Source organism: Echeneis naucrates, chromosome 3, assembly GCF_900963305.1.
Source record: "Echeneis naucrates chromosome 3, fEcheNa1.1, whole genome shotgun sequence".
Lineage (NCBI taxonomy): Eukaryota > Metazoa > Chordata > Actinopteri > Carangiformes > Echeneidae > Echeneis > Echeneis naucrates.
This window is the reverse complement of record NC_042513.1, coordinates 12,273,982-12,296,496: the sequence shown is the minus strand read 5'-3', so window position 1 is coordinate 12,296,496 and position 22,515 is coordinate 12,273,982. Positions and strand designations below refer to the sequence as shown.

The window sequence follows — 22,515 nt, the reverse complement described above, 5'->3', positions numbered from 1 at the left end:
ACCTCCTCAAACACCCACGCACACACGCCGCTTCCCTCCAATCAGAACTGTTCCTTCTCTCATTTCTTATACAGCATAGTGTGTGGGGAATTGTTAGCCTTTGAGAAAACTTGAAGCTAAACTTGAATCTGAAAACAATTTAATCTTTTTGAAATGAAATGATTGAATCAAGGCAGTTTGGCCATACATTATGTTTCCTCCACCAACAAGAAGGGTATTTTCACATGTTTTAATGGAGGCATATTTGGCTGAAAATTGGAGGGTAGCCAAAGCTATTATACTACATTCATAGGCTGTTGGCAGAGTCCCAAATTACATTATCTACAATAATAAAATATAAACTCCAATTTAAGCACATAAAGTACTTGGATATGAGTAAGTAAAAACAAATTTGAGTGGAGAATATAGTTAAGTATGTTTATTGATTACGTACAACTGCAGCTTGGCAACATGAACAGCAGTTGGGGATATCTGAGTTCCCGGGTAGAAATTTGAAATGGATTATACAACTCAGCAAAGGGGAAAATCATTGCCTGGCCTTGAAATCAGAGTTGGCCGCTCTGTTGAGCAACCGTGGTGGAAAGTGTAATGCCATTTATTAGCATTTCTGTCTGTGTCTCATTAAATCAGCTGTGGACAATTTGCTGGGTGTTCGTATGCAAAAAAAGAAGTTACTGCGTACTGACTTGAAGTTTTCCTGGAGGTATCCATTTTGGTTTTCTGACTTGTACTGGAGTGCAGCCAGGTGGTTGAGTCCCAGGTCAGAGTCCTGACATCTGAGGATTATGTATACATAAATAACAGGAGCATGGTGTGACTTGTCTGTATGATTACTGTCAACCTAAAAACCTGGATTCCATCAATGTAAGTTAATTCAATGTAAATTAATCAGGCATCTGTTCGTATTATTACATTAACTGTATGAGGCTGACAACCTATCTTCAGATTTTGGTAATCAGACTCGCTCCCTTGAAGTGTAATACATGTTGATAAGCTCCAGGAAGCTGGCAGCAGGTACCTGCTTCACAGTGAGGTCAACAACTATTAACTGTCAAGCATGTGCACTGTTTGCATTCGCACATCCAATTACACCATCAGCTAAAATAACTGTGTCATGACCAATGCTCTCTTTCAGTGTCATGAAAGTGCCATTACGATCACCCTTTGAGATACTGTAACAGGAAAAAATGTTTGTGGTCTTCTGACAGAAATACCTGAGATGTCAAATATGTCTCCTGCTGGAGTCAACACTGTCCTTTATGCTTTTCTGTGGATGCCTCTGTCGCTCAGTCGGTGATTATCTGCCATCCTTTTACTAAATGGCGTATTCTACTTATGTTACGTGCATTTCACCACAGGCAGTTGATAGTAATCAGTGAGAGTGAAGTTATAATTGAGGAAAATTACATATGGGTAGGTGAGTATGCATGGAGGAAGAGGTTTCAGAAACATATGTGTGAAAACTGAGTTTGAAACCAACCAGGAACAAACAGACGGATTACGAATTGGTGGTTTGAAGTGCTTTCTAGTCCACTGACTTTCAGTCGTCTCTTCCTACACTTGTAACTCCATCAGTACGTGGTGTGTGAAAGAAGCTGCTTGAAAGGCCATGCTTTCATAATAATTGTTTTTCATATTGCCTCGAACTAAGTTATACAAAGGCGGAGTGTCTAAAGGTTCATATATCACTCTGTATGTGACTTTCATCTCATTACTGTGCAATGGAGCCCCTGAACAAACAGGTTAAAGTGTCGTAGTGAATGAGTGCATGTCCGGACAGGAAACCAAACTGTTGCTCCATTTGGGCCATCTGCCTACTTTAGTTAGAGGTTGGTTGTTCGGCAAATAGTTGATACTGTTGGTCGTTTAGTTTCCCCAAAACGCTAGGGCAGATTTAGGTTCCTCACCCTCTCTGCCTTCACTGAAGGTTGTTATGATCTAGATTTGCATCTAGCATGGACCGAAGCAAATTGGATTTCTTATCTCACGAAAAGTGATGCATGGCTAGGTGAAAATAAATATTAGATTGTATCTGGATTTGAGACAAATGTGGCAAGTGAACATCTATTGGATCAAAAATATGATATTTGGAATGCTTTCAGGTTTTTGAAAAGGTTTTAGATTTAGGCTTCGGTTAACAGCCAGTAATAACCACCAGGTTATGCCTTTGTCTTATCTGTCAAGGAGAAAATGCTTCACGTTTCATTATTTACTCATGTAGTGTCTTCAGTTTTCTACCTGAAGGTTATTTCTGTCCTGTTATTAATCTTAATCTCCTCTACTACAAGCTCTGACGAAAATATTCCACATTTTTCTTTTAGCGTAAATGCAGTCTGTCTCTATGGTCAGAACACAAATCCAGACAAATTGGCTGTGCAGCCATAAAACTGTACATTAAGTTCAGCCAAATAAATTCAGGATGTTGTGCCTCGAATGTTGAACTAGGCCATTACTTAATCAACGTTTGAATATTGAGTAGCTGATATTTTTTTTCTTTTTTCTTTCTGTCCTCAGGAAGCTGTGGTTTAGCTTCAGTTTGTGCATAATTCTACTGCCAATTAGTCGCTTATTATTGATAGAGAATAAACAAACTTCATTCATGCATATCAGCCTCTTTTTCTCAGCAACTCCACACGGGTTTTATTACAGAATTGATTTTAAAATTTCCCTGATTACTTGGCTCGGTAATGCATGGCTGCTTACTGCTTGTCTGTTTATGAGCCAGAGTGAAGCTCTAATTCTATAAAGTATGGCCAGCAAGCTCCTCTTGCTTGAAATTGAGATATAAATAAAATGTTATCCTTTTAAACAATGTTACAGACTTTCCTGCAGAGTGATTGAGTGTCAAAGCACAACACAATTCTCATGAATCATTGTAAGTGGCCAGTTTTGGTGTCAGCCCGTCAGGAAGAAAGAAAGTAGGTTGCACTATGAACACACTTCCATTTTAGTCAGTGTCCTACAGTCATACAAGGAAAAATCTGTAACAAAGGGAAAGGAGAGGTATTCTCCACTGACATGATAACAAACCTGTTTTATGTTTGGTGCTTTTTATCTTTCTTGAAGCTAATTGCCCTTTTTGTCTTAAGGCTTTCTTGCTTTTACAATTGTTATATTCATTGCTGCCTTTATTGCTGTATCCAGCTAACCATGTAATCCAGCTGAAACAGGCAGGCAGTAAAAAAGCTTTTACTGAGAAATGAGAGAGGAAGTTGCCTACAACCAAGATATGGTGACACTTTTCATCACCAAACAAGTTTCAAAAACATTGTAAAGCCGATCATTGAACCGATCCGACGACCTGTGACTCAAGAATCACTGGAATTATATTTGTATGAACTTTTTCGAGTGGAAGTTTTGAATTTTGCCAAGTCATGTAATAAAAACGCTAACTACATTACTTTTCAATTATGTCTTTGGGTTTTTGATCAAAGTGGCATTTTCTGCTCAGAACCATGACCTGATATGTTAATACCCTTAAACTTTTAGTGTCATGATGGATCTTCAGCGATAGGTTCATGTTTTGAATTTCTGTTGTTGGTACAATCAACCATTTACCAGCACTCGTCATTGCTAACACACCTACTGTGAATAGCATTCAGAAATATTTAGTACACTTTCCCACTTTTCATCAATGAAAACCTGGTTCCTCTCCAGTAGTCCTTGAGACCCACGGATAAAAAATAGCCTCAGCAAAATATTGTGCAAACCCTTTGTGACATTTAATCACTTTAGCATGCCAATATTAGCATTATGCTGAGCGAATTGTACACAGTGCAAATATAACTGATGAAAGCCATCTGTGACAGAACAGGTACGGTTCAATATTTCTCATTGTGGTTTACAGTGCACTTATACACAGATCTCTGAAATGCAGGAGATGTGCATATGTGTGCATGTTTTAATGCACCATAGGATTTTATGGCTACTTTGGCAACTACCATCAAAGATTGCCATGACATGAGTGAGGGATTAGGTCAAAGAGTAATTCAGAGTGGGACTCCAGGTAAAGCAGTATCTCTGAACATTGCTGGCAGGTGGAGGGGTCACCTTTCTTGAATGTGTGTAGTCACATCCATTTTTATAGTAATTCCAGATAAGACAAACAACCATGCTATAAAATGTTACTCATTTTAATAGAATTTCCATCTGCCCATCCCATTTGAACAAATATTTTACGTTAATGAACACATTATCTTAAGAGCAGACCTAGACAGTGAATGTAATCATACAACATAAAATACTTATGCAGCATGAAACTCAATTTCACACATAAATATTGTGTATTGCTTAGTTGAAATCAGGACTTGGGCACAGGGCTCTCACGTATTGAGCTGCCGAAACGGTAAACAAATTAACTTTCATTATACCAGCTGATAAATTCTAAATCTGATATCTTTCAATGGTATGTTTATAAACTCTGTCTTTCAGTCTAGCAACAATAAAAATGAGTTTGCTGAACATTTTGTCTGCTCTTTAGATTGTAGTATGTTCCAAAGCCACAGTCATTAAAAGCATTACTATTGTGCCATAGCTTAATGTACAATGAAAGAATAAAATACACTAAAAATATGTATAGTTGAACAAGTCAATACATTTAATGACAAACTTCCTTTGTTGGTGGAAGGGAGCACATACTGTAGGACTGGCTTATGTAAAGTATTCAGTGTGTTAACATGCACACTTAATTGAGTTTTACCAGATTAAGAAAAATATTTTTGTCATTGTAATGGTTAGACTGTAAAATGTTTATTACTTTTCCATGGCAGCTAATGGGAACACAGGCTGTAGTTTTTATTTTTGGATATAATTTTTTTCTGGACAGCGGTTCCAAAATGGGCAGAGAAAAAAATCTAAATAAAATGTAATGATGCTCGAAAATAGTTAAAGGCCAACATTCACTGACATCTGATGGGTGGGAGGTACACTTACTCCTTGATATTAAAATTTACATTTCAAAGGATTGAGATCCAAACATGAGTCCTTGACAAAACAAACAAACACAACTTCTGGTAACATTGCAAGTCTTATTAGATTACAACTTCATTTACCTCATATGACTAAAAAGTGTTGAAATGAATTTTCTTTCTTTCTCATAATTTATAACATTGTCTCCATAACCATGTGAATTTCCTTGAGAATACATGGCCATTGCTTGTTATGGGACAATTGAAAGGAAAGGAAAAATCTGAGAGACTGCTTTCACGACAGGATTTCAAATTGCTGAACTTAGTTTTTTTGGTGGGTTGTTGTGCTTTGTGTTGCCATCAAAGCAAAAGATAGCGAACGCGAAAAAAGGATAATTTCTACATTCTTCCATATAGTAACCCACCTATCATGTAAACTTGGTTTATTGGGGAAATCCCTCTAGCCAATGTGCTTCATTGAAACTGTGACCTTAAGTTGGTTGCACACAGTATTGTTGCTCAGTGCATGTTAACATAGTGATGTGTATTTCCAATATAAATTTAATGAAATTGTAATGTTTTAAATTCAATACTTTCTCAGAAGTTTTAGTCCCTGAAGTAAACAAAAGAAAAAAAGAAAAAAAGAAAGGAGTCTAGAGTATAGTGTCAAGATGCGTTTGCTGCTGTTCGATTTCTAGCGCTCGTGAACTGAGTACATATCTGAAGCGAGAAAAATATGCATCCCGACTGCAGTTTGGAAGCTCACACAATCTCCTGTTGACATTCACATGATTTTCATGTTGAATTGTATCGGAGCCTCAGTTGGGCTGGTCTCCTCTGTTTCTTCTTTACGTGGCACATATTCAACTTCTATACTTGACTTAGTATTGTCTTTACCTCTGCTCCAGAGGAATAATATTACAAGACAGAAGAGAACAACTCCGAGAAAAGAGATAAATCCCATGGTGGTTGCGATGATGAGTGTCTTTACATCAAATGGAAATGGAACTGTAGCCCGCGTCACATTAGCACTTTCGTCACTGGGCTGGTTGGAAATGAAGGCAAATGTCTTATTTGGTTGGTGGGGCCAGTTGGGGGAGTAGCTATGCACAAAAAGATGAGCAGCTTTGGTGTCATTGCCTGCTGCATTGCTTGCAATGCACATGTAGGTGCCGTTGTCCTGGATCTGGGCATAGCGCACCTCTAAGGTGCCCTCATGAGACACAGAAAATCTTGACCCCACAGTTTTGGTTGTGATGTACTCCTTCTTTGGGGATAGCCACATTATCACAGGAACAGGATCCCCCTCCGCTTGGCAAGCAAAGTAAACTGTAGTTCCCTCATCTACATGGCTTTCCTGAACTTTATAATCCATGATCTTTGATTTCTGGCAGATGAAATAGTCAGAAGGGAGGATGTCAGGGAAGTCTTTGAACTCCTTTCCTTGCACAATCTCAGGTGAAGCACACATGGGCTGCTGTCTGTTAAAGTTGAGCCTCCACCGCCGACGGAAGACCCAGAGCAAGCGACAATCGCATGCCAGTGGATTATCATACAAAGCCAAAGTCTCCAGGTTTCCTACTGAGTGAAAGACAGACTCCTCCAGGGTTCTCAAGCTATTGCTGGACACATTGAGTACGCGAAGGTGGTTGAGCCCTCGGAAAGAGTAGGGCTCAATGGCAGCTAATCTTCCACCTGCCAAATGAAGAGCCAGGAGCTTCTGCAGATTGAATAGCTGGTTCCCTTCCACTGTATTAATGGGATTGAAAGACAGATTGAGAAATCGAAGGTATCTCAGGTGACTGATGGCTTGGTAGGGGATAGCGGTAAGATTACAGTTTGTGATTGACAGTGATGTGAGGTTGAGTCCAAACAAACATTTTGGAGTCATGGTGTCCAGGGCAGGCATATGAGAAATCTCCAGCACTCTCAGGCGATACAGCCTCTTAAAGGAGTAATCCCTAATGAGAGTGACATTGAGATAACGTAACCGAAGTGACAGCAGGTTATGCAGATGACTAAGAGCATCAGTGGGCACTGAAGCCAAATTGCATCCCTCAATATTGAGGCTCTCAAGGTTGCTGAGGCCATGAAATGATCGGGGTGAGATGAATACAAGGTCGTTGTCACCAACCTCCAGAGCCCTCAGGTTGTACAGCTCCTGGAACATATAGTCGAGTAGAATGACAATTTTGTTCTCACTAATATCCAGCTGGGTGAGGTTGGTCAGGCCGGTGAACACCCCCAGTTGGATGAGCTTCAGCTGGTTGTTGCGCAAACCCAGAATTCGGAGGTTCAAAAGGTTGCTAAAAGCCCCAGGCTCAATGGTTGAAATTGTATTTTCATTAAGTTGCAGCTCCTCCAGCTGAGGGTAATTAATGAACTCTTCAGGCCCAAGAGATTTCAGACGGTTCTTGCTGAGGTCTAGCAGCCTTGTTTCTGTGGGGATGCCCTCAGGAAGAGCAGTCAGTCTCCGTCGATGGCAGACGACTGAACGCTCCTGAGCGTTGCAGTCACATCGAGATGGGCAACCAGTGGTGGAGCCAGAAAGGACGGTACCGAGCATTAAGATTAGGATGGGCTGCCAGCACGCCACCAGGTAGCTATGCCCTCCTGCCTCCGCAGACACCATCCTTCTGCTTACCTGCGGAGACATGGAAAAGGTGGGGTTGGTTGGTGGAGTGGACTGGTGGTACAGGTCGCAAAAACAATACCATATCAGGAAACAACAAAGGAAAAAAGAAGATATCAAAATGCTCCTCTCTTCTAATTTTTGCTCTTAACGGATTATTAATTACAAACTTTCTTTTGGTTCATTACAGGTGCTCTACAAGGGAAATAGAAATATTTTTGTGGAAATGTGTACATACTCAAGAGTTATTACATTTTATTTATTGACATGGATAGAATGAAAAAAAAAAGCAAAATGTAAAATGAAATTGAATGGACTTTTTATTAAATAGGATCACGTTGGAAATATCAAACTATAAATAGTGCCATATATATAGAGAAGTATTAAGTTCGTAAGGTGCAGCAGTGATGCAAGTATTGCAAAGTTGTTACTAATTCACAGTGTCGGAAAACGACGTCATAAATTGTGATGGCCACTGGCAGGAATAATTCCCTGGTGGTATATTTTGGTGAGATGTGTTTATGAGTAAAGCTGCTCCAGTGTTTGGCTAGCACGTCTTTTATGAAATATTGATTTTTAATGACTAAATAAATAACTATAACACTGATGAACAAAGTTGTTTACTTGCTGATATGGTGTCCATAGATATGTATCATTTATACTGTCCAAATGTATTTTAATAGGAAGAGTAAATAGTGTCTGGAAATACTTTACTATCACTGAAATATTTTCTTGTGACATTTTTCAGGATTCTGTACGGTAACCACATGATGAACCATGGTTGAATAACTATTTACCCTCCAATATGAAAGAAAGGTTTATGAATATCTTGGCTCCTTTCTCTACAAAAGCGGCAGTGCAAGTTGAATACAATTATTAAATCATAAGACTTTGTCCAAAATGGATTTTCATAACAAATTAACTCTCATGACAATTCTGCTTTGCAAAGCTACAGACTGCCTTTTCCTTTCGTTGCATAAAATTTCATTTTCTCCTCACTTTCCTGGAAGAAATTAAATCAGCCAATCAATAAAAGGTATCGATCACACACTATAACTACCCAGCTGTGCTCTGCCACTTCTGAGTGTGCTGAGAACAATTACTGTCAATGTTCGCAGCATATTGTCCATGCTCATGTAAACCATTTTTAATTGGCCAGCAGGAATGCCATTGTATATTTTTAAATGGATGCTTAAAACACTGGCAAACTTAAAACAACCCATGCCACCGCTGAGTCACTGACCTTTCAGTGATAGAAAGCAGAGATTGCTGCCAAGTAGTGATAAATGGAGAGAGGGAGATTGTCAGAGGACGTTAAACCCCTATTTGAGTTTGACTCAGGGGCACTCTAACTTCCTAAAACCTTCAAGGCCTACTTCTCACATCAATCATATGGTATAAGGCACAGATCTATCTGTGGGACACACTCTTAGAACCACCTCATGAGAAACAAGAGCAATGATGGTGTGGTTGCTTTTTTTTTTTTTTTATCGAGAAGACTGGCCTCCCCACTTTGTTGTTTGCATCATGTCAACTTGGACTGAATTGATGTTTTTACGAGGCCATTTTCATCTGGGCACAAAAGCATGTACACAGTAGAAGAAAAAAAGACAAAGGAAAACTTTAAAGTGTGTAACAAAACACATAGTACATATGTATTATTTTACAACTGGGAAATAGAAGCCTTAGTTTTATTGGAATGATTAGAGAACAAGGAGTAATGTGATTTTTGTGTGTGTGTGTGTGTGTGTGTGTGTGTGAATTCATTAATAGTTTCCGTCCAAGTATTCAGCAAGTTGATATGTGGGATTATATTGGACACTTTAAATTATTTCTGTAACAAAAGGGGTTTTGGGAGAATGCTTGAAATTCTGCTTTTTGAAACCTGTTGCAGTCTACCACACAGCTGTAGATTGAAAGTATTAAACCTGATGGCAAAAATGAGAATGATTCTGCTTTTGTTGCATCAACACAAATTAGAGACCACTAAATTAAAGTCCCCAGATTGAGGCAGCTTGGATTTCTGTGGGTTTTGAGTGGTTTCATTCATTCATCCATCCATCTTCTACCCCTTATCCATTTCTGGGTCATGGGGGATGCTGGAGCCAATCCCAGCTCACACTGAGTGAGGGCCGGGTGCACCATGCACAGGTCACCAGTCCATCACAGGGCCGACACACAGAGACAGACAGAGACCAACAACCACTCACACTCACACTCAGACTTACAGACAATTTAGAGTCACCAGACAACATGATGTCTTTGGACGGTGGGAGGAAACCCACGCAGGCACAGGGAGAACATGCAAACACCACGCAGAAAGGCCCCAGGCTGGGAACCAGGGCAACAGCGCAAACCAACAGTGTGCGGCCGTTCTGCCCTGAGTGGTTCCAGTGCAACAATAAATTCTGCTTCCATTTTCAATTAGTCCTCTCGTTATTTCTGTTCCCTGAATATGTCAGACATGTTGGGTATCTGCACAGTATATATGGGGAGTTAGTCTCAGATTGAAAGTGTCTTTTAGCGGCTTCTTCTCAATGCATAACATTAATTTCCATCCCAACAGAATGAATTATTTTCTGAAAAAATGTGGATTCAGAGACAAAAATATCTTACAAGGTGTATGCATGAGATTATTTGTCAGAGATGTGAAATCTTGGAGTCACATCAAATATTAATAAGCTACAGAATGCTGAAAGTGATGTGTTTATCTGTCTGAAACAGAATATGATTTTATATTGTATATTAAGTCAGGAATATAAGAGGTGATGCCCATAATGTCATTGATAAGAGACAATTCAATAGTGATTTTCCTACTAGAGAGCCATGCATGATTTATAATTCAGTGTTGTAAGGGCGGGGTCACTGCCTATGTTTTCTGGCCTCACAGCCCAAATCTCATCAATGTATCACTACCTCGTTCTGACCTTGAGCTGAGTTTCTGCAAAACAAAGTGGCCAAATGACCTGTTAATTACAGCTCTGTACCGTAGAGAAAGTCTAAAGCAGCCTTTGCATGCTAAGAGCGGCCTTCTGCTGTCATGTCTTCTTTCAAAGGGGGAAAAAAAATGTAATTTTCAACTTGTTGCTCTTTGTATTCTGTGGCCACCTTCATTCTTTCAATTCCTCAAATTCCTCCAATTGTCCAGAGGAAGAATAGAAGGAGACAGGCTTCATCTTCCTTTCTCTCCTATGACTGCTCATATTTTGACAGCAGACCGCTCACCCTGTCGCAGCCCGCTCTCAAAAACATGTCTGGGCTCAACATCGCATCTGGTGTTGCCTTGATTCTTTGTCTCCTGCCTTATGAGGCTTTTTGGTTTGATACAGAGCAAACCGAAAGAGAGGGCCATCAATACATGGATAAATTATCCATATGTATCAGTACATACATGCCCTTTGGGTACTTTTAAATGATTGTTCTGTGCTTTTGTTTGTGATGTCAATAGGACTGCTGGAATATTTACATCTACTCTCACAACTGAAATGAAAGATTATTGTAACCTTTTCACCAAGACGTGGCAGACAAAATAATGTCAATAAAAATGACTGACCCTCCCGAAGAACCATATTGTGAGGTGAAAATATTAAGCGTCATCATCAGTCATTAGTCAGTTCGTATTAATCAGTTCTCTATCAACTCTCACTCACATGCACTTTGTTTCTGTTGAATAAGTTTAACCGGTGACTGCTGTCATGAATCATGAATACAACTTGCACTTGGTGAGAACTCCCTTTGGTATTTTGAATCGTTCAGTTTTTTATTTGATGCTCCTGGAGTTCAGGCAGGGGTCATTTGTCTATTTTTTATTTCGGTTGCGGAAAAATGCTGCTTCTCAAGATTCAATAATGAGACCCAGCTTCATCGCAACATAAAGCTTTGATAAAATTGCTGCAGTGCCTCGTGTTATTTTCTCACAGATGTGTACATGTGAACATTTTCATGTTTGGAAAACATCATTTAGCGGAAGGATATCTGTAATGTCTTTGGTGATTTGTTGTATTACAAAACCTGATGTCCATTCATAAGTCAGATACATACAATACATAAAGTTAGTCCGTAAATCCAATACATATTTTTGACTTGTGGGAAAACAAAGTTACTTTTGTTGATCACGAATGCATTAGTTTCTCTTTACGAAAGTTAATTAATGATTATTCTTACAGGACTACTAGCTGTTTCAGTTTTTTTTTTTATTAGTCACTTTGCTCATTAGAGAGATGTGATCATTGTCTGACTCTTTAGACAGTAGTGAGGATGGAAGAAGTATTTCAGAAGTATTTCAGAATATTAAGTGGCTCTTTTAGGAGATGGACCTAAACCTGAGATGTGTGATATTGAAACAGCAAACAGCATTTTCTTTTCATCGCAAGGGTAATTTAATTAATAACACAAAAGGTTGCATCGTAGTGTATTTAATATTACCAGTAAATCACAATGAATTCATATTCTGTCCTCAATGCATCATGAATTGTGAGGGCCGTGAGAGAAAGATCCAGTAGAAAGCTCAATGTCTGGCATGTGCAAATAATTTTAATTATATCACAGATATATAAAAAATGCCCTGCAGTAATAATTACATTGCCATAAATGCATGTACTGTAGGGTGATCACAGATCCTCTGTTTAGCAGGGATGTTTGCCAGCTACTCTACATCTTCCACAAGAGTAAGCAGTTTGATATGAGGAATCCCATGAAAACAAATCCTCCATGGAAGCCTGAGATAAAGGTAACAACCACTGCAAACCTAAGAAGGAAACAGCATGATCTGATGCTCCACTGTGCTCAAACACATAGAGAAGGACAAAATGGTTCATTCGATGTGAACTAATGGTGTTGGGATGGAGAAATCACCTGCATGGGGTCATCGAACTCCCTTTCTTTTTTTTTTTGACAGCATTATCCTTCAGCTAGCAGGGCTCAGTCAGATAGGCTTTTGCCTGGGAAGTTACTGCACAGAAGAAATCTACATGTACTCCTGAACAATTCATTCATTCATTGTGGAAGAAAAGCAAATGCACAAAAATGCACAGAAGCTTGTTTTGAAGTAATTTCTTGTAAAAAAAAAAAAAAACAAAACAAAAAAAAAAAAAAAACAAAGAAAGAAAAAAAATTAGAATAACTCCATAACTAATCATAAATACATAAATACATTTATTCTCAAGACTGCCTGTTTCAAAATAAAAAAAGGCCTGTGAGTGACACTTTCAATTTCCAAAGTGGGAGCTAAATAAATTGTTAAAAACATACCCAACAAAACCTCATGCCTTATATAAATCCAGAATGTTATTTTTTTTAAAAGCTAAATAATTGGAGTCCACCATATTTACGCTGAACATTTTATTTATTTATTTATTTATTTATTTTTGCTTTAACTATTGTTGGGCATTTATTAATATTCAAAATACTAATGGTAACCTCCTTGTACCGCGATAAAAAAGGAAATAGCCAAATCAACAATTAATTCTCATGAAATGCTATTACTTTAGATCTCTGACTCGTAGTGAACTTAGTAACTACAGATAAATTGGTAATAACATAGAAGGATTTGAACTTCTTCAGAGAAGAGATAAACAATATTAAATTGACCGGTTATATTTAAAAGCATTTATAACAAAGCAACAAAAACAAACAAACAAATGAAAAAAAAAAACATAAAACGACAACACAAATGCTGGTCTAATATGTAACTATATACAACTACAACTCACTCTCGCTCGTCAGTAAGACTTTCATATTTACCTGTGCAATCATTTATTACTCGTGCATGTGTATATCATGTATACATTGTTTTGTGTGAATGAATAGGTAGTGCAACATACATTAATATTTATGTATGTAAATGTGTGCTCTTTTTTCAGTGTTGCCGGGAGACCGCTTTCACTATATTATCATATTTAGTGACAATAAAGTCATTGCATCTTATCTTCCAAACAAAATGGCTGCTGGAGCCGCATGTTCCCTGTGGTCCTTTGTTTAAGGCCAGCCGCAGTAATTTAAAGTTAAAAAAGGGGAGGGTTAGTTAGCATCCAAGGCTGGTGGTGTGCTTTAGTATGTGTGAACATGCTAACATCAACTTCTGCTGTGACACACCAACAACCTAAACAGATACAAGTCTTTGCCATAAGTCTGTCATGGTTTGGGTTCAGTCTCAAATAGAAATAGTAACCAAATCCACATTTACATGTTCAACGGTTAACAGTCCTGCTCTTTTATGCGTTTTATGCAAGGTTGGCCCAATGAACACTGCCCAGTCTTAGGACAAGCAGCTGTTCTTCCCTGTGCTTTGTCCAATGTCCAATGTCCAGAGCTGCAGGTTTAAGTACTTGGATTAAGTTCCTCAAGTTGTCCGTGGTGCCGGTGTTGCCATTAAGGTAGCAGTTGATACTAACTTGATGCTTAATGCTTGAAGGAAACAACAGGAGGATGTGTCAGATTTGCTGGGGTTTACCTTGTTAGCTCTTAGGAATCTTAGGCAGGACTTTGCATTGCTACCTGGACAGAGGACAGTAAAGAGTCGTGGGGGAAGTGAAGGCCAAGAGAGACCACTGAGGCAGAAGAGAGAATCCAAGAGAGAGGATCCAAGCCAAGAGGCAAAAGAGCAAAATAGTAGCAAGGGTCTTCGTAGACCTGGGTCACACTTTATACACTGACCAGTATCTGCTTGCTGCTCCTGAGTTTTCTAACATTGGTGTGAAAATCTGAGGGAGAGAGTTCAACTGACCCTCCTTTTTCTTTGGAATGAAGGAGCATGTTGTCTCATCCATTTCCTGAATGGGCTGTGGCCCAACAAAAGCTACCTGAAATGTTTTTACAGAATACATTTCTCTGGCTTTTGAACAAAGTGGTGAATGTGTCTGAAATGGAGCAGTGGGTACTACAGAGCTCTGTGCCACTGTGGAATCACATCATCACAATGTTGTACAGATATAATATTGAAAAGTTGGCAGATAAACTGCAGATTTAGACTTCTTTAACTGGATGTCTTTTCGTGTTCACTGACCAGCTGATTGGGAAGAAAAATGATCAATTACTATAAAATGAGCTTTGCATGTTCCTTCATCTGCTCCACATCTTGAGGTGAAGTGGAGCAAAGTGCCACGAATAGTGAAAGTGCTGGATGTAATTGTGACAGTAAATCTTGGCCTGAGCCTCAGTGTGATTCTCTAACAGCCTGAGAGACACATTTAAGCTTTTGCATTCATGATGATTAGCAATTAATTTGACAGGTTACACTTAAGATGAATGGTCACGACAGAGAGTTCTCTGCCACCAACAACTGTAGTTCATGTAGCCAGGGGAAAATGGTGTCCATTAGGCTTTCCAGTGGCCTCTGTATGCCTCTAAGTGCCTCTACTGCAGCCCGATCAACTGTGATTGATCCAGTTCTCAGGCCAAGCAGTTTGAAGGCTTTCATTGTAATGCAATTCATATTTAATCCAAATTTTTATAAAAAACCTTTGGTATCAGTTGGTATCATTTATGAAAAAATAAATAAAAAAATAATAAAATATAATAAATGTTCACTACATGTCCTCTGTCCCACAGAAAAGAACCTTTAACATTGAGCACTGTGACCCTTTTCAGCTCTAGCCCTGGGGGCTTGGTCCCTCAGAGCACGCCCTTCCCCCCTGCCAGGACCAGTTTCATGTTCAATGTCATCCCAAGAATGCTGGAAGGGGAAAAAAAATATTATTCTCACAAATGCATTCTCTATACGACTGCATTAAAAATGACCAGTTTCAAGAAGACCCCTCTCATCCTTCAACTTTCAGCATTAAAAGAGCCATTTGGGGGTGATTCCCACCAAAAAAAACCCACCTGGAGGCACAAAATCTAACTTAGCTTACAGGGAGTCGAGAACTCAAAAAAAAAAATAAATAAATAAATAACCAACCTGTCGGCAACATGTGACACAAACAAGATGGGACGTATATTTAGATAGACAAAATATAAAAAAAAAAGTTTTGCACAATGTTGCAAGATCACCTAAATCTCTAGAATCATAACTATTACATTGAAAAAAAAAATCAATAAAAATTTAGGGCAGCACAGGAGCATTGTGGTTAGCGCTGCTGCTCCACAATAAGAAGGTCACAGGTTTGATTCCCAGGCCTTGGACCTTCCTGTGCGGAGTTTGCACGTTCTCCCCTTGTCTGCATGGGTTTCCTCCCACCATTTAAAGACATCATGTTCGGGTTAACTGGTGACTCTAAACTGTCCGTAGGTGTGAGTGTGAGTGGTTGTTGGTCTCTGTCTGTCTCTGTGTGTTGGCCCAGCAGTGGATTGACAACCTGTCCAGGGTGACACCGCCCTCAGCCAGTGTGAGCTGGGATTGGCTCCAGCACCCCCCACAGCCCGGAAACGAATAAGCGGTTGAAGATGATTAGAAGATGAAATAAAATGTAATGAAATTAAATAGCTATTATTTAATCACATTATTTTCTCAAAGCCACAGGGAGCCACGGCAGAGAGATGAAAGAGCCGCGGGTTGCTGACCCCTGATGTAGACTAATCATCTTTGATCTCCATCTTCAGTAGTGCGAGTGTGTGAGACAGTCACCTTTACGCAAGCTGGAGATAGGATAATTTGCTGCCACAACATTTCAAGAGAAAACTTAGTCGGCTGGCAGCTTTATTGTATATATCACAATACGCAAATTTGGCTCAAGGGGCTTTTCAATCTCTGCATCATCTCAAACCATCTTTCCTGAGTCCCTGAAAATTATATTGAGAGATTTTTTCACAGAAGATTTATGAAAAACACACAAATTAAGAGTAGTTATAGTTGAATTAGCACACCCAGGGTCAGTAGGATTTCATGTTCATTTTTTAACATTATTAGCAGCAACAACTTTGTTTCGTATTATGATTCAAAATGTCTGCTGTCAAAAAGGCTCATTATGGGCCCCTAGTGTAACACAAGATAGAATAGTTGATGTGGATCATTGCAAAAACATTAGCAAGTAAACAAGAGTCACTCAGTAGCACAAGACTAGTCACAGGAAACACTGCAAAAAATGACAGCAAAAACTGCGCTAGAGTACAAAAGGAAGGACACGGTAGCAGTGTGTCTTTTGGTCCAGTATGTCACAACCTCATGTAATTTGGCCACAAACATTCATGCACAGACAAACAGAGAAAAACATGGCCTGGAGCTGATGTCATCCAGAGAGAACAAGCTTTCTGGTTACACAGATTTCAACATGCCTTGATACTAATCTTTCCCGTCCTTCAGCAGTCCTTGTGACATGTTACCATTTCAGGAACAGAAAAGTGGAGTTCTATCATTCATTCATTCACCAAACCACGACCTTCTTATTGGCACCAGTGCTAACTGCGTTGCCACTATGTACTACTAAAACATATATTAATTAAAATGTAAAAAAAAAAATATATATATATACAGTATATACTGTAACCCTGGTAAAAATCACTATCCATAAAAATAGGTGATAAATAATAAAATATGTTTAAATATGTGCATGTCTGTTTAAAGCTGTTATTAAAAGTGTAAAAAGAAAATGGTTAAAATAGTTTGATAAAAGAGTGAAGTGTAATAAATATGTTTAAAAAGGTTTAAAAGGACACAAAGGTGGATTGGTAAATCAATAATTCATTTTATTTTGAAAAAACTCATTGGGAAAGCGGAAGTACTGATTGAGCACAAGTGCAATCCTGGTCCTTGATTGGTCAAGGTGTGATTGACAGGGTCCTTAATTGGTCAATCGTGTGATTGACAGGGTCCTTAATTGGTTAAAGTATGATTGACAGGGTCAGACAGGAAGAGAAACAGTGTGGGAGGGGCTGGACGAGAAGAACGGTCGGAAGGAGACCACACAGAGACATGTGGCGTCTTCAGAGATGAAGTGTAGTTTTCTAAGAGATTGTCTGTCTGGACCACACCTGTTTGGTGTGCAGCCAAAGACTTTTAGCTCGAAAATTGCTGTTGTAGATGCGGCCGTTTTAGCTCAACATAATTTCTGAGCTAATTCAGCGTTGGCTAGCAAAGTGAATTGCCTTAGCGGAGAGCAGCTAAAGCAGCCGCTGCTGTTGGCCAGGCCTTGTGGTTTGAAGGCGGGAACGTGAGGACTCGTCACTCGTCTCATTCGGCCTTCCTCTGCCTGGGAGGGACTGCATCGTCTTCTCACCTGCCTAGTCTACCTGCAGTTATACCTGGAGGTAACATTTTTCCTTTCATTGTTCCTGGATCATTTGGATTAAAACTGGATTCCCTCACACTCAAGCGTCACAATATCAGGGCTGCAAAGGGGGTTACTTTGGTTTTGAGAGCATGTCTGCGTGAGTGTGGGCCCATCTAAATATCTGGGGTGTTTAAATGTATTTTAAGTACGCGGGTATTTGTGAAACTTTGAGGGTATTTTATGTTTAAACTTAAAGGAGCATTTTTGTTTTTTCCTTTTTACCTAAAAGTACTCAATTTAAACTGAATAGGTATTTTCCTGCAACGTGAAGTGCTAATTTTGGTTAAATTTCATAGCTGACGGTCAACCAGATCCTGTTGTGATTTTAAAAAAAGATAAGGAATTTTGTTTATATTTTAATAAAAGGGTGTACTAGTATTTTGTTGGGTTAACCTTAAAGCTGAAGTAAGAAATTGATACTTTTTTTTTCCTTTGACATCCCTCCCAGATTAAAGGTGAGTATAGTAACTGTCTGCCATTAAGTGTACATAAAAATATTATTATTTACAGCAACACATAACTATCAAAATTATTACATTTTAAGGGGAGAGACAGACGTAGTATTCCCAGGGCTTTATTCACAGTTAGAAATTTGTTTCTTTAAGAACTCAGTGCCCCCTCTGCTGTAATCAGGAGAAGTGGGATACAATACCTAAAAAAGTTAGTTTAGCATTGAAATTTAGAGGCATGAGCAAAAGCAAAGGTGAATTACAGATCACTGAACGTTTTTAACTCATGCCCAAGTATCTCACCGTAAAGAAGTTTCTATAGCTGGTGCATGTGGATGTCAACTATACCTGAATAAAAGCATTTTAGTATTACACTCTGTAGAATCTGTAGTCACATTCAGTTTAGCAGTGTTTTTATTTTCTTGGTCTGTTTTGTGCTCGTAGATGTTTGACTGTCTAAGTAGACAATCCACTCTCTAAAAGAGAGTGGCTCTCTGTGCTACCTTCCAGTGGGTTGAGTGGGAGGTATTTGAGCCATGGTTTACAATTGTTAAAAGGAAAGTAAGCACTTTACATGACACCTAAAAAAAAAAAAATAAATAAATAAAATAAATATATATATATATTGCATTAGTCTGACCAAAACTGGATTTTTAAAGTACATGGAAACACATTAGTTTGACTTAAATTGGACTAACACACCCAGATAATGCAATTGAAAGTCAATCTACTGCTGCATGTATACGGGCAGTTGAACTGGAGCTGGAGGAGTTGATCTGTGCATATGCTAAAGTTTTGCGCTAAACTATGAAACGGAAGTCAAGCGTCATTTAAAATGTAAATGCAAATGTAGGAGGTCAGACAAAAGAAGCGAGCTAACTGCTACGTATCGAACATGGCAAAATCTGCACCAGAGCACCAAAACAAGGAGGAAAGAGAGATTCAATCGGCCCCTTCCTCATTGAAGGCAAAGATTTGGACTCATTTTGGTTTTTACCTAGAGCCCTATGAACTCTGTTTTATTGTTTCCCAAATTCTGTTTACATTCTTCCCATATTCGTTTATTTTTTTATTACATTTTTTTGAGAATTCCGTTTTCAGCATTTTACACTAATTTAACCCAGAGACAGAGTTTTAAGTAATGAAATATAGACAATTTCTTCAATTATAACTGAAAATTTTTATGCTTCCACACATTTAAGCAAAAACATAAGAATGAAACATACGTCCCATAACTTTGGTGGAAATATGACATCCACTGTAAACTTTTTCATTTCTTCTATCCCCATGCTCTTTGGTTTTCCACGGATTACTGACATCTCCACTGAAGTACGTGATAGTCAACCTCTCTGCGCTGTGTCTCTGGTCTGGTCGAGTCTCTAGCGGTCTCTGGAGAGGTGCTGTCACCTAGTCTGGTCTGGTCAGGTCTAGGAGCTGGGGGTGTTGCTGTTCCTTGCTATAGCCCAATCCATTACTCGTCACCAATTTACCTAGACATGCTTGGGTACGCCCACTGGGAATTGAACCGCACCCACTACTCTCAAGTCACCACATTCATTCATGCATTCATTCATTCATTCATTTATTTGTTAATTCATGGATAGGAGAGCGTGCGTTATAAGTGACCCCCACAAGGCATTTTCCCGACAGATACATTCCCTTTTATTCCGGGAAAAAGAAAACAATAAAAATTTTGTGTAAAATGTCGGCTAGTTCCATGTTTATAATGAATTCAGTTTTTTCTTGATCGCAGATTTTATAGGGCCCTATTTACTGAATGCCCGGGAAGACCAAGCTTCACAGTGTGCCAGGTTTACAAAATCAGGATTAAGCACTTTGGGAACCCACGTTTAACTGCACAATTTTTTTTTCTCCTGAAAGAGACACTTACTTTTGTGACTTAAGCAATATCTGATATAGCTTTTCAGCAATGCAATTCCATCTCAGCATGGATAATCGATTAAAACTTAATAAATGTGAAAAAGACACTTTAATGTCTCCATTTGTTATTCTGTCTTGCAAAGCAGACTGGAGTAGATCATGAGGATCCTTTGCACACCTATAGATTGAAGCAGAAATCATTATGAATCAAATTGTTTTGAATCGAAAATTGAATTGAATCGTAGCCCCAAAAATTGAAATAGACTGGTGAGATAGTAAAAGATTCCCAACCCTAATATTTTTTTATATATGTTATATCTTTATGTTGGACTTGTGCTTGCTGCCAGTTGTCGTTAGTCTGGTCCGTGCAGTACGTTTAACCCATGACGCAATATTACCATGTCAACCTGTTTCCTGGTTTATTGACAAAATCTAACAGTAATACTGCAAAAGTAGGGTAAACTGGAAATTTCACAAACCTTTATCCCCTACTCACCATCACAGAATATACAATGTTTGGTCTGGAATTGAAAGGAAGCACTAAATGCCATGCCAAAAGCAATTTTACCTCAGACAAGCCTCTTTAAGCCCTTCAAAGAGAGTACAATGGGAGAATTTCACACCAATTCACTCAGGCAATAATTACCAGCTATAACATGAAGTTTCAGTAGCTTGCTGTCTAAATACTGCAGTCTGAACTTGGGGACATTGTTGACAAGCTTCAAACCATTTTTCCTTTCATGCAAGATTCTTCTGCCATCATTTTGGTGTTTACATTGCACGTCAGACCATTGTGAATTATGTACTGTAAGATCTGGCCAACATAAGTGCTGCCCAACAAAATCAAAGACTGCTTTAGGATGTAGGAAAATTAAGCCACACACTTTTAATAAATTAATTGACCTGCAAAAGTAAAACTGTGGAAAACTGCTATACGAACCTTAATGATGCATACTGCTCTCTTCTAAGGGCAGCTTTGGGACACTCTGATCACAGGTTGTTTAAACCTGTGGGCAGAGGCTAAAATCTGTGAAACTTGGGGGCAAAGCAGTAAAGAAATGGACTGTTGTGACTGCACTGAGTGTTTTTGAAGCAGCAATTGAAAACATGGATTCTCTGAGGATGTTTATATCAAACGAAGAACTTCTGAACATACGCTGATCATAAGTCATGGTTCACAGAAGTGGAGCTCAGGGCCTATGCAAACAGCTCAGCAGCTACTCAATGACAAAGGAAGTTCTGCGGTGTGAAAGGAGTTGCAGTGAAAATATGAAAACCAGGTATTTTAAACCTAAAGCCTTGCATCAGTATGGAGAGGCCTGCAAGACATCACAAACTACTTCATGCTGAAGCAAACAAAGGTCAAAGTCTTTCTCCACAGACTGTGTCAGAACTTGAGGGTGGTCTGCCGACACCATTATCATTCTACTGTACCAAACATCAATGTTAAAAACTGGTTTGCTTGTATTTCTTAATGGTGAAGCAATAGTGAAAATAGGTTGGAGTGAAGTGGAGCTCGTTTTGCTGGAACAGTTGCACAATTACTGTTTACATGGTCTTACATGGTAACCAGGATATGATGTTTATATGGAGCACAGAGAAACCCGGTTATTCGTATCCCTGTATAGATGATGAATACCAGAAACCTGTTTTCTGATCACTGCGTCCTATCTGCGCAGGCGTGTGTGACGTCTTACGCGTCTTTTGTTTACAGTTGCCGCACAACAGATTGCGCGTGAACTGTAGGATAAAATAAAAATGAGACCTCTGTGGCTTCTAGCGGGCTTACCCTGGGTTTCTCGAAGCCGGGAAAATAGCATCACCCGTTTTCTGAATTAAGGATACGGTGTTTATATGCACAAACACAAAAACGGCATACCTCAAAACCCAATCAAAACCAGGACGCTAAAGACCATGTAAACACATTCCTTGGGGGCAAATACTTGGTAAAATGGCTTCCTCACAAAAAAAACTACAAAGAGATGGTGAAAGACGTGCCAACTGTTAATGTATTTTAAAGCTCACAATTTTTGGCATGTAATTTGATAGCAAGGAGGTCGCAATTATTGTTTCCTGTAGCGAAGGGGATTTTGAGAAGTGTACCATCGCTCATTGGAAGGCTCTGTGGAGGCTGCACTAAATTTGCAGCCAATGGCTGGCTTATACCCACAGTCTTCATCCAGTGAGTCAGGCAATGTCCTTAACCCCCCCCCCCCCCCCCCCCCCCACTTAGAATGCACTTAAGAGAACATGAGGTGGCTGCTCTGGGTACAGAAAACCAGGAAATAACCAGCCCCAGGCGTTGTCTCCTGCAGCACTGACCAACTGGCTTCAATTGTCATGCAGATCTTAAACTGGTTTCTGGGGCTGTGTGAAGTCTCCTCCTGCTTTAAAGACTCCATTTCATCCCTGTCCTCAGGACGCCACCCCATCAGAGCACT

At 39.2% G+C, this 22,515-nt stretch overlaps 1 protein-coding gene across 1 annotated transcript; it reads right to left on the bottom strand.

The window, feature by feature from the left end:
* Positions 1-5,654: 5,654 nt before the first annotated feature.
* LOC115041326 (leucine-rich repeat and immunoglobulin-like domain-containing nogo receptor-interacting protein 1-B) lies at positions 5,655-7,563 on the bottom strand. Its single transcript, XM_075353361.1, has one exon. The coding sequence runs from the start codon at positions 7,561-7,563 to the stop codon at positions 5,692-5,694; it is 1,872 nt and encodes a 623-aa protein (XP_075209476.1). The 3' UTR covers positions 5,655-5,691.
* Between the last annotated feature and the right edge of the window lie 14,952 nt (positions 7,564-22,515).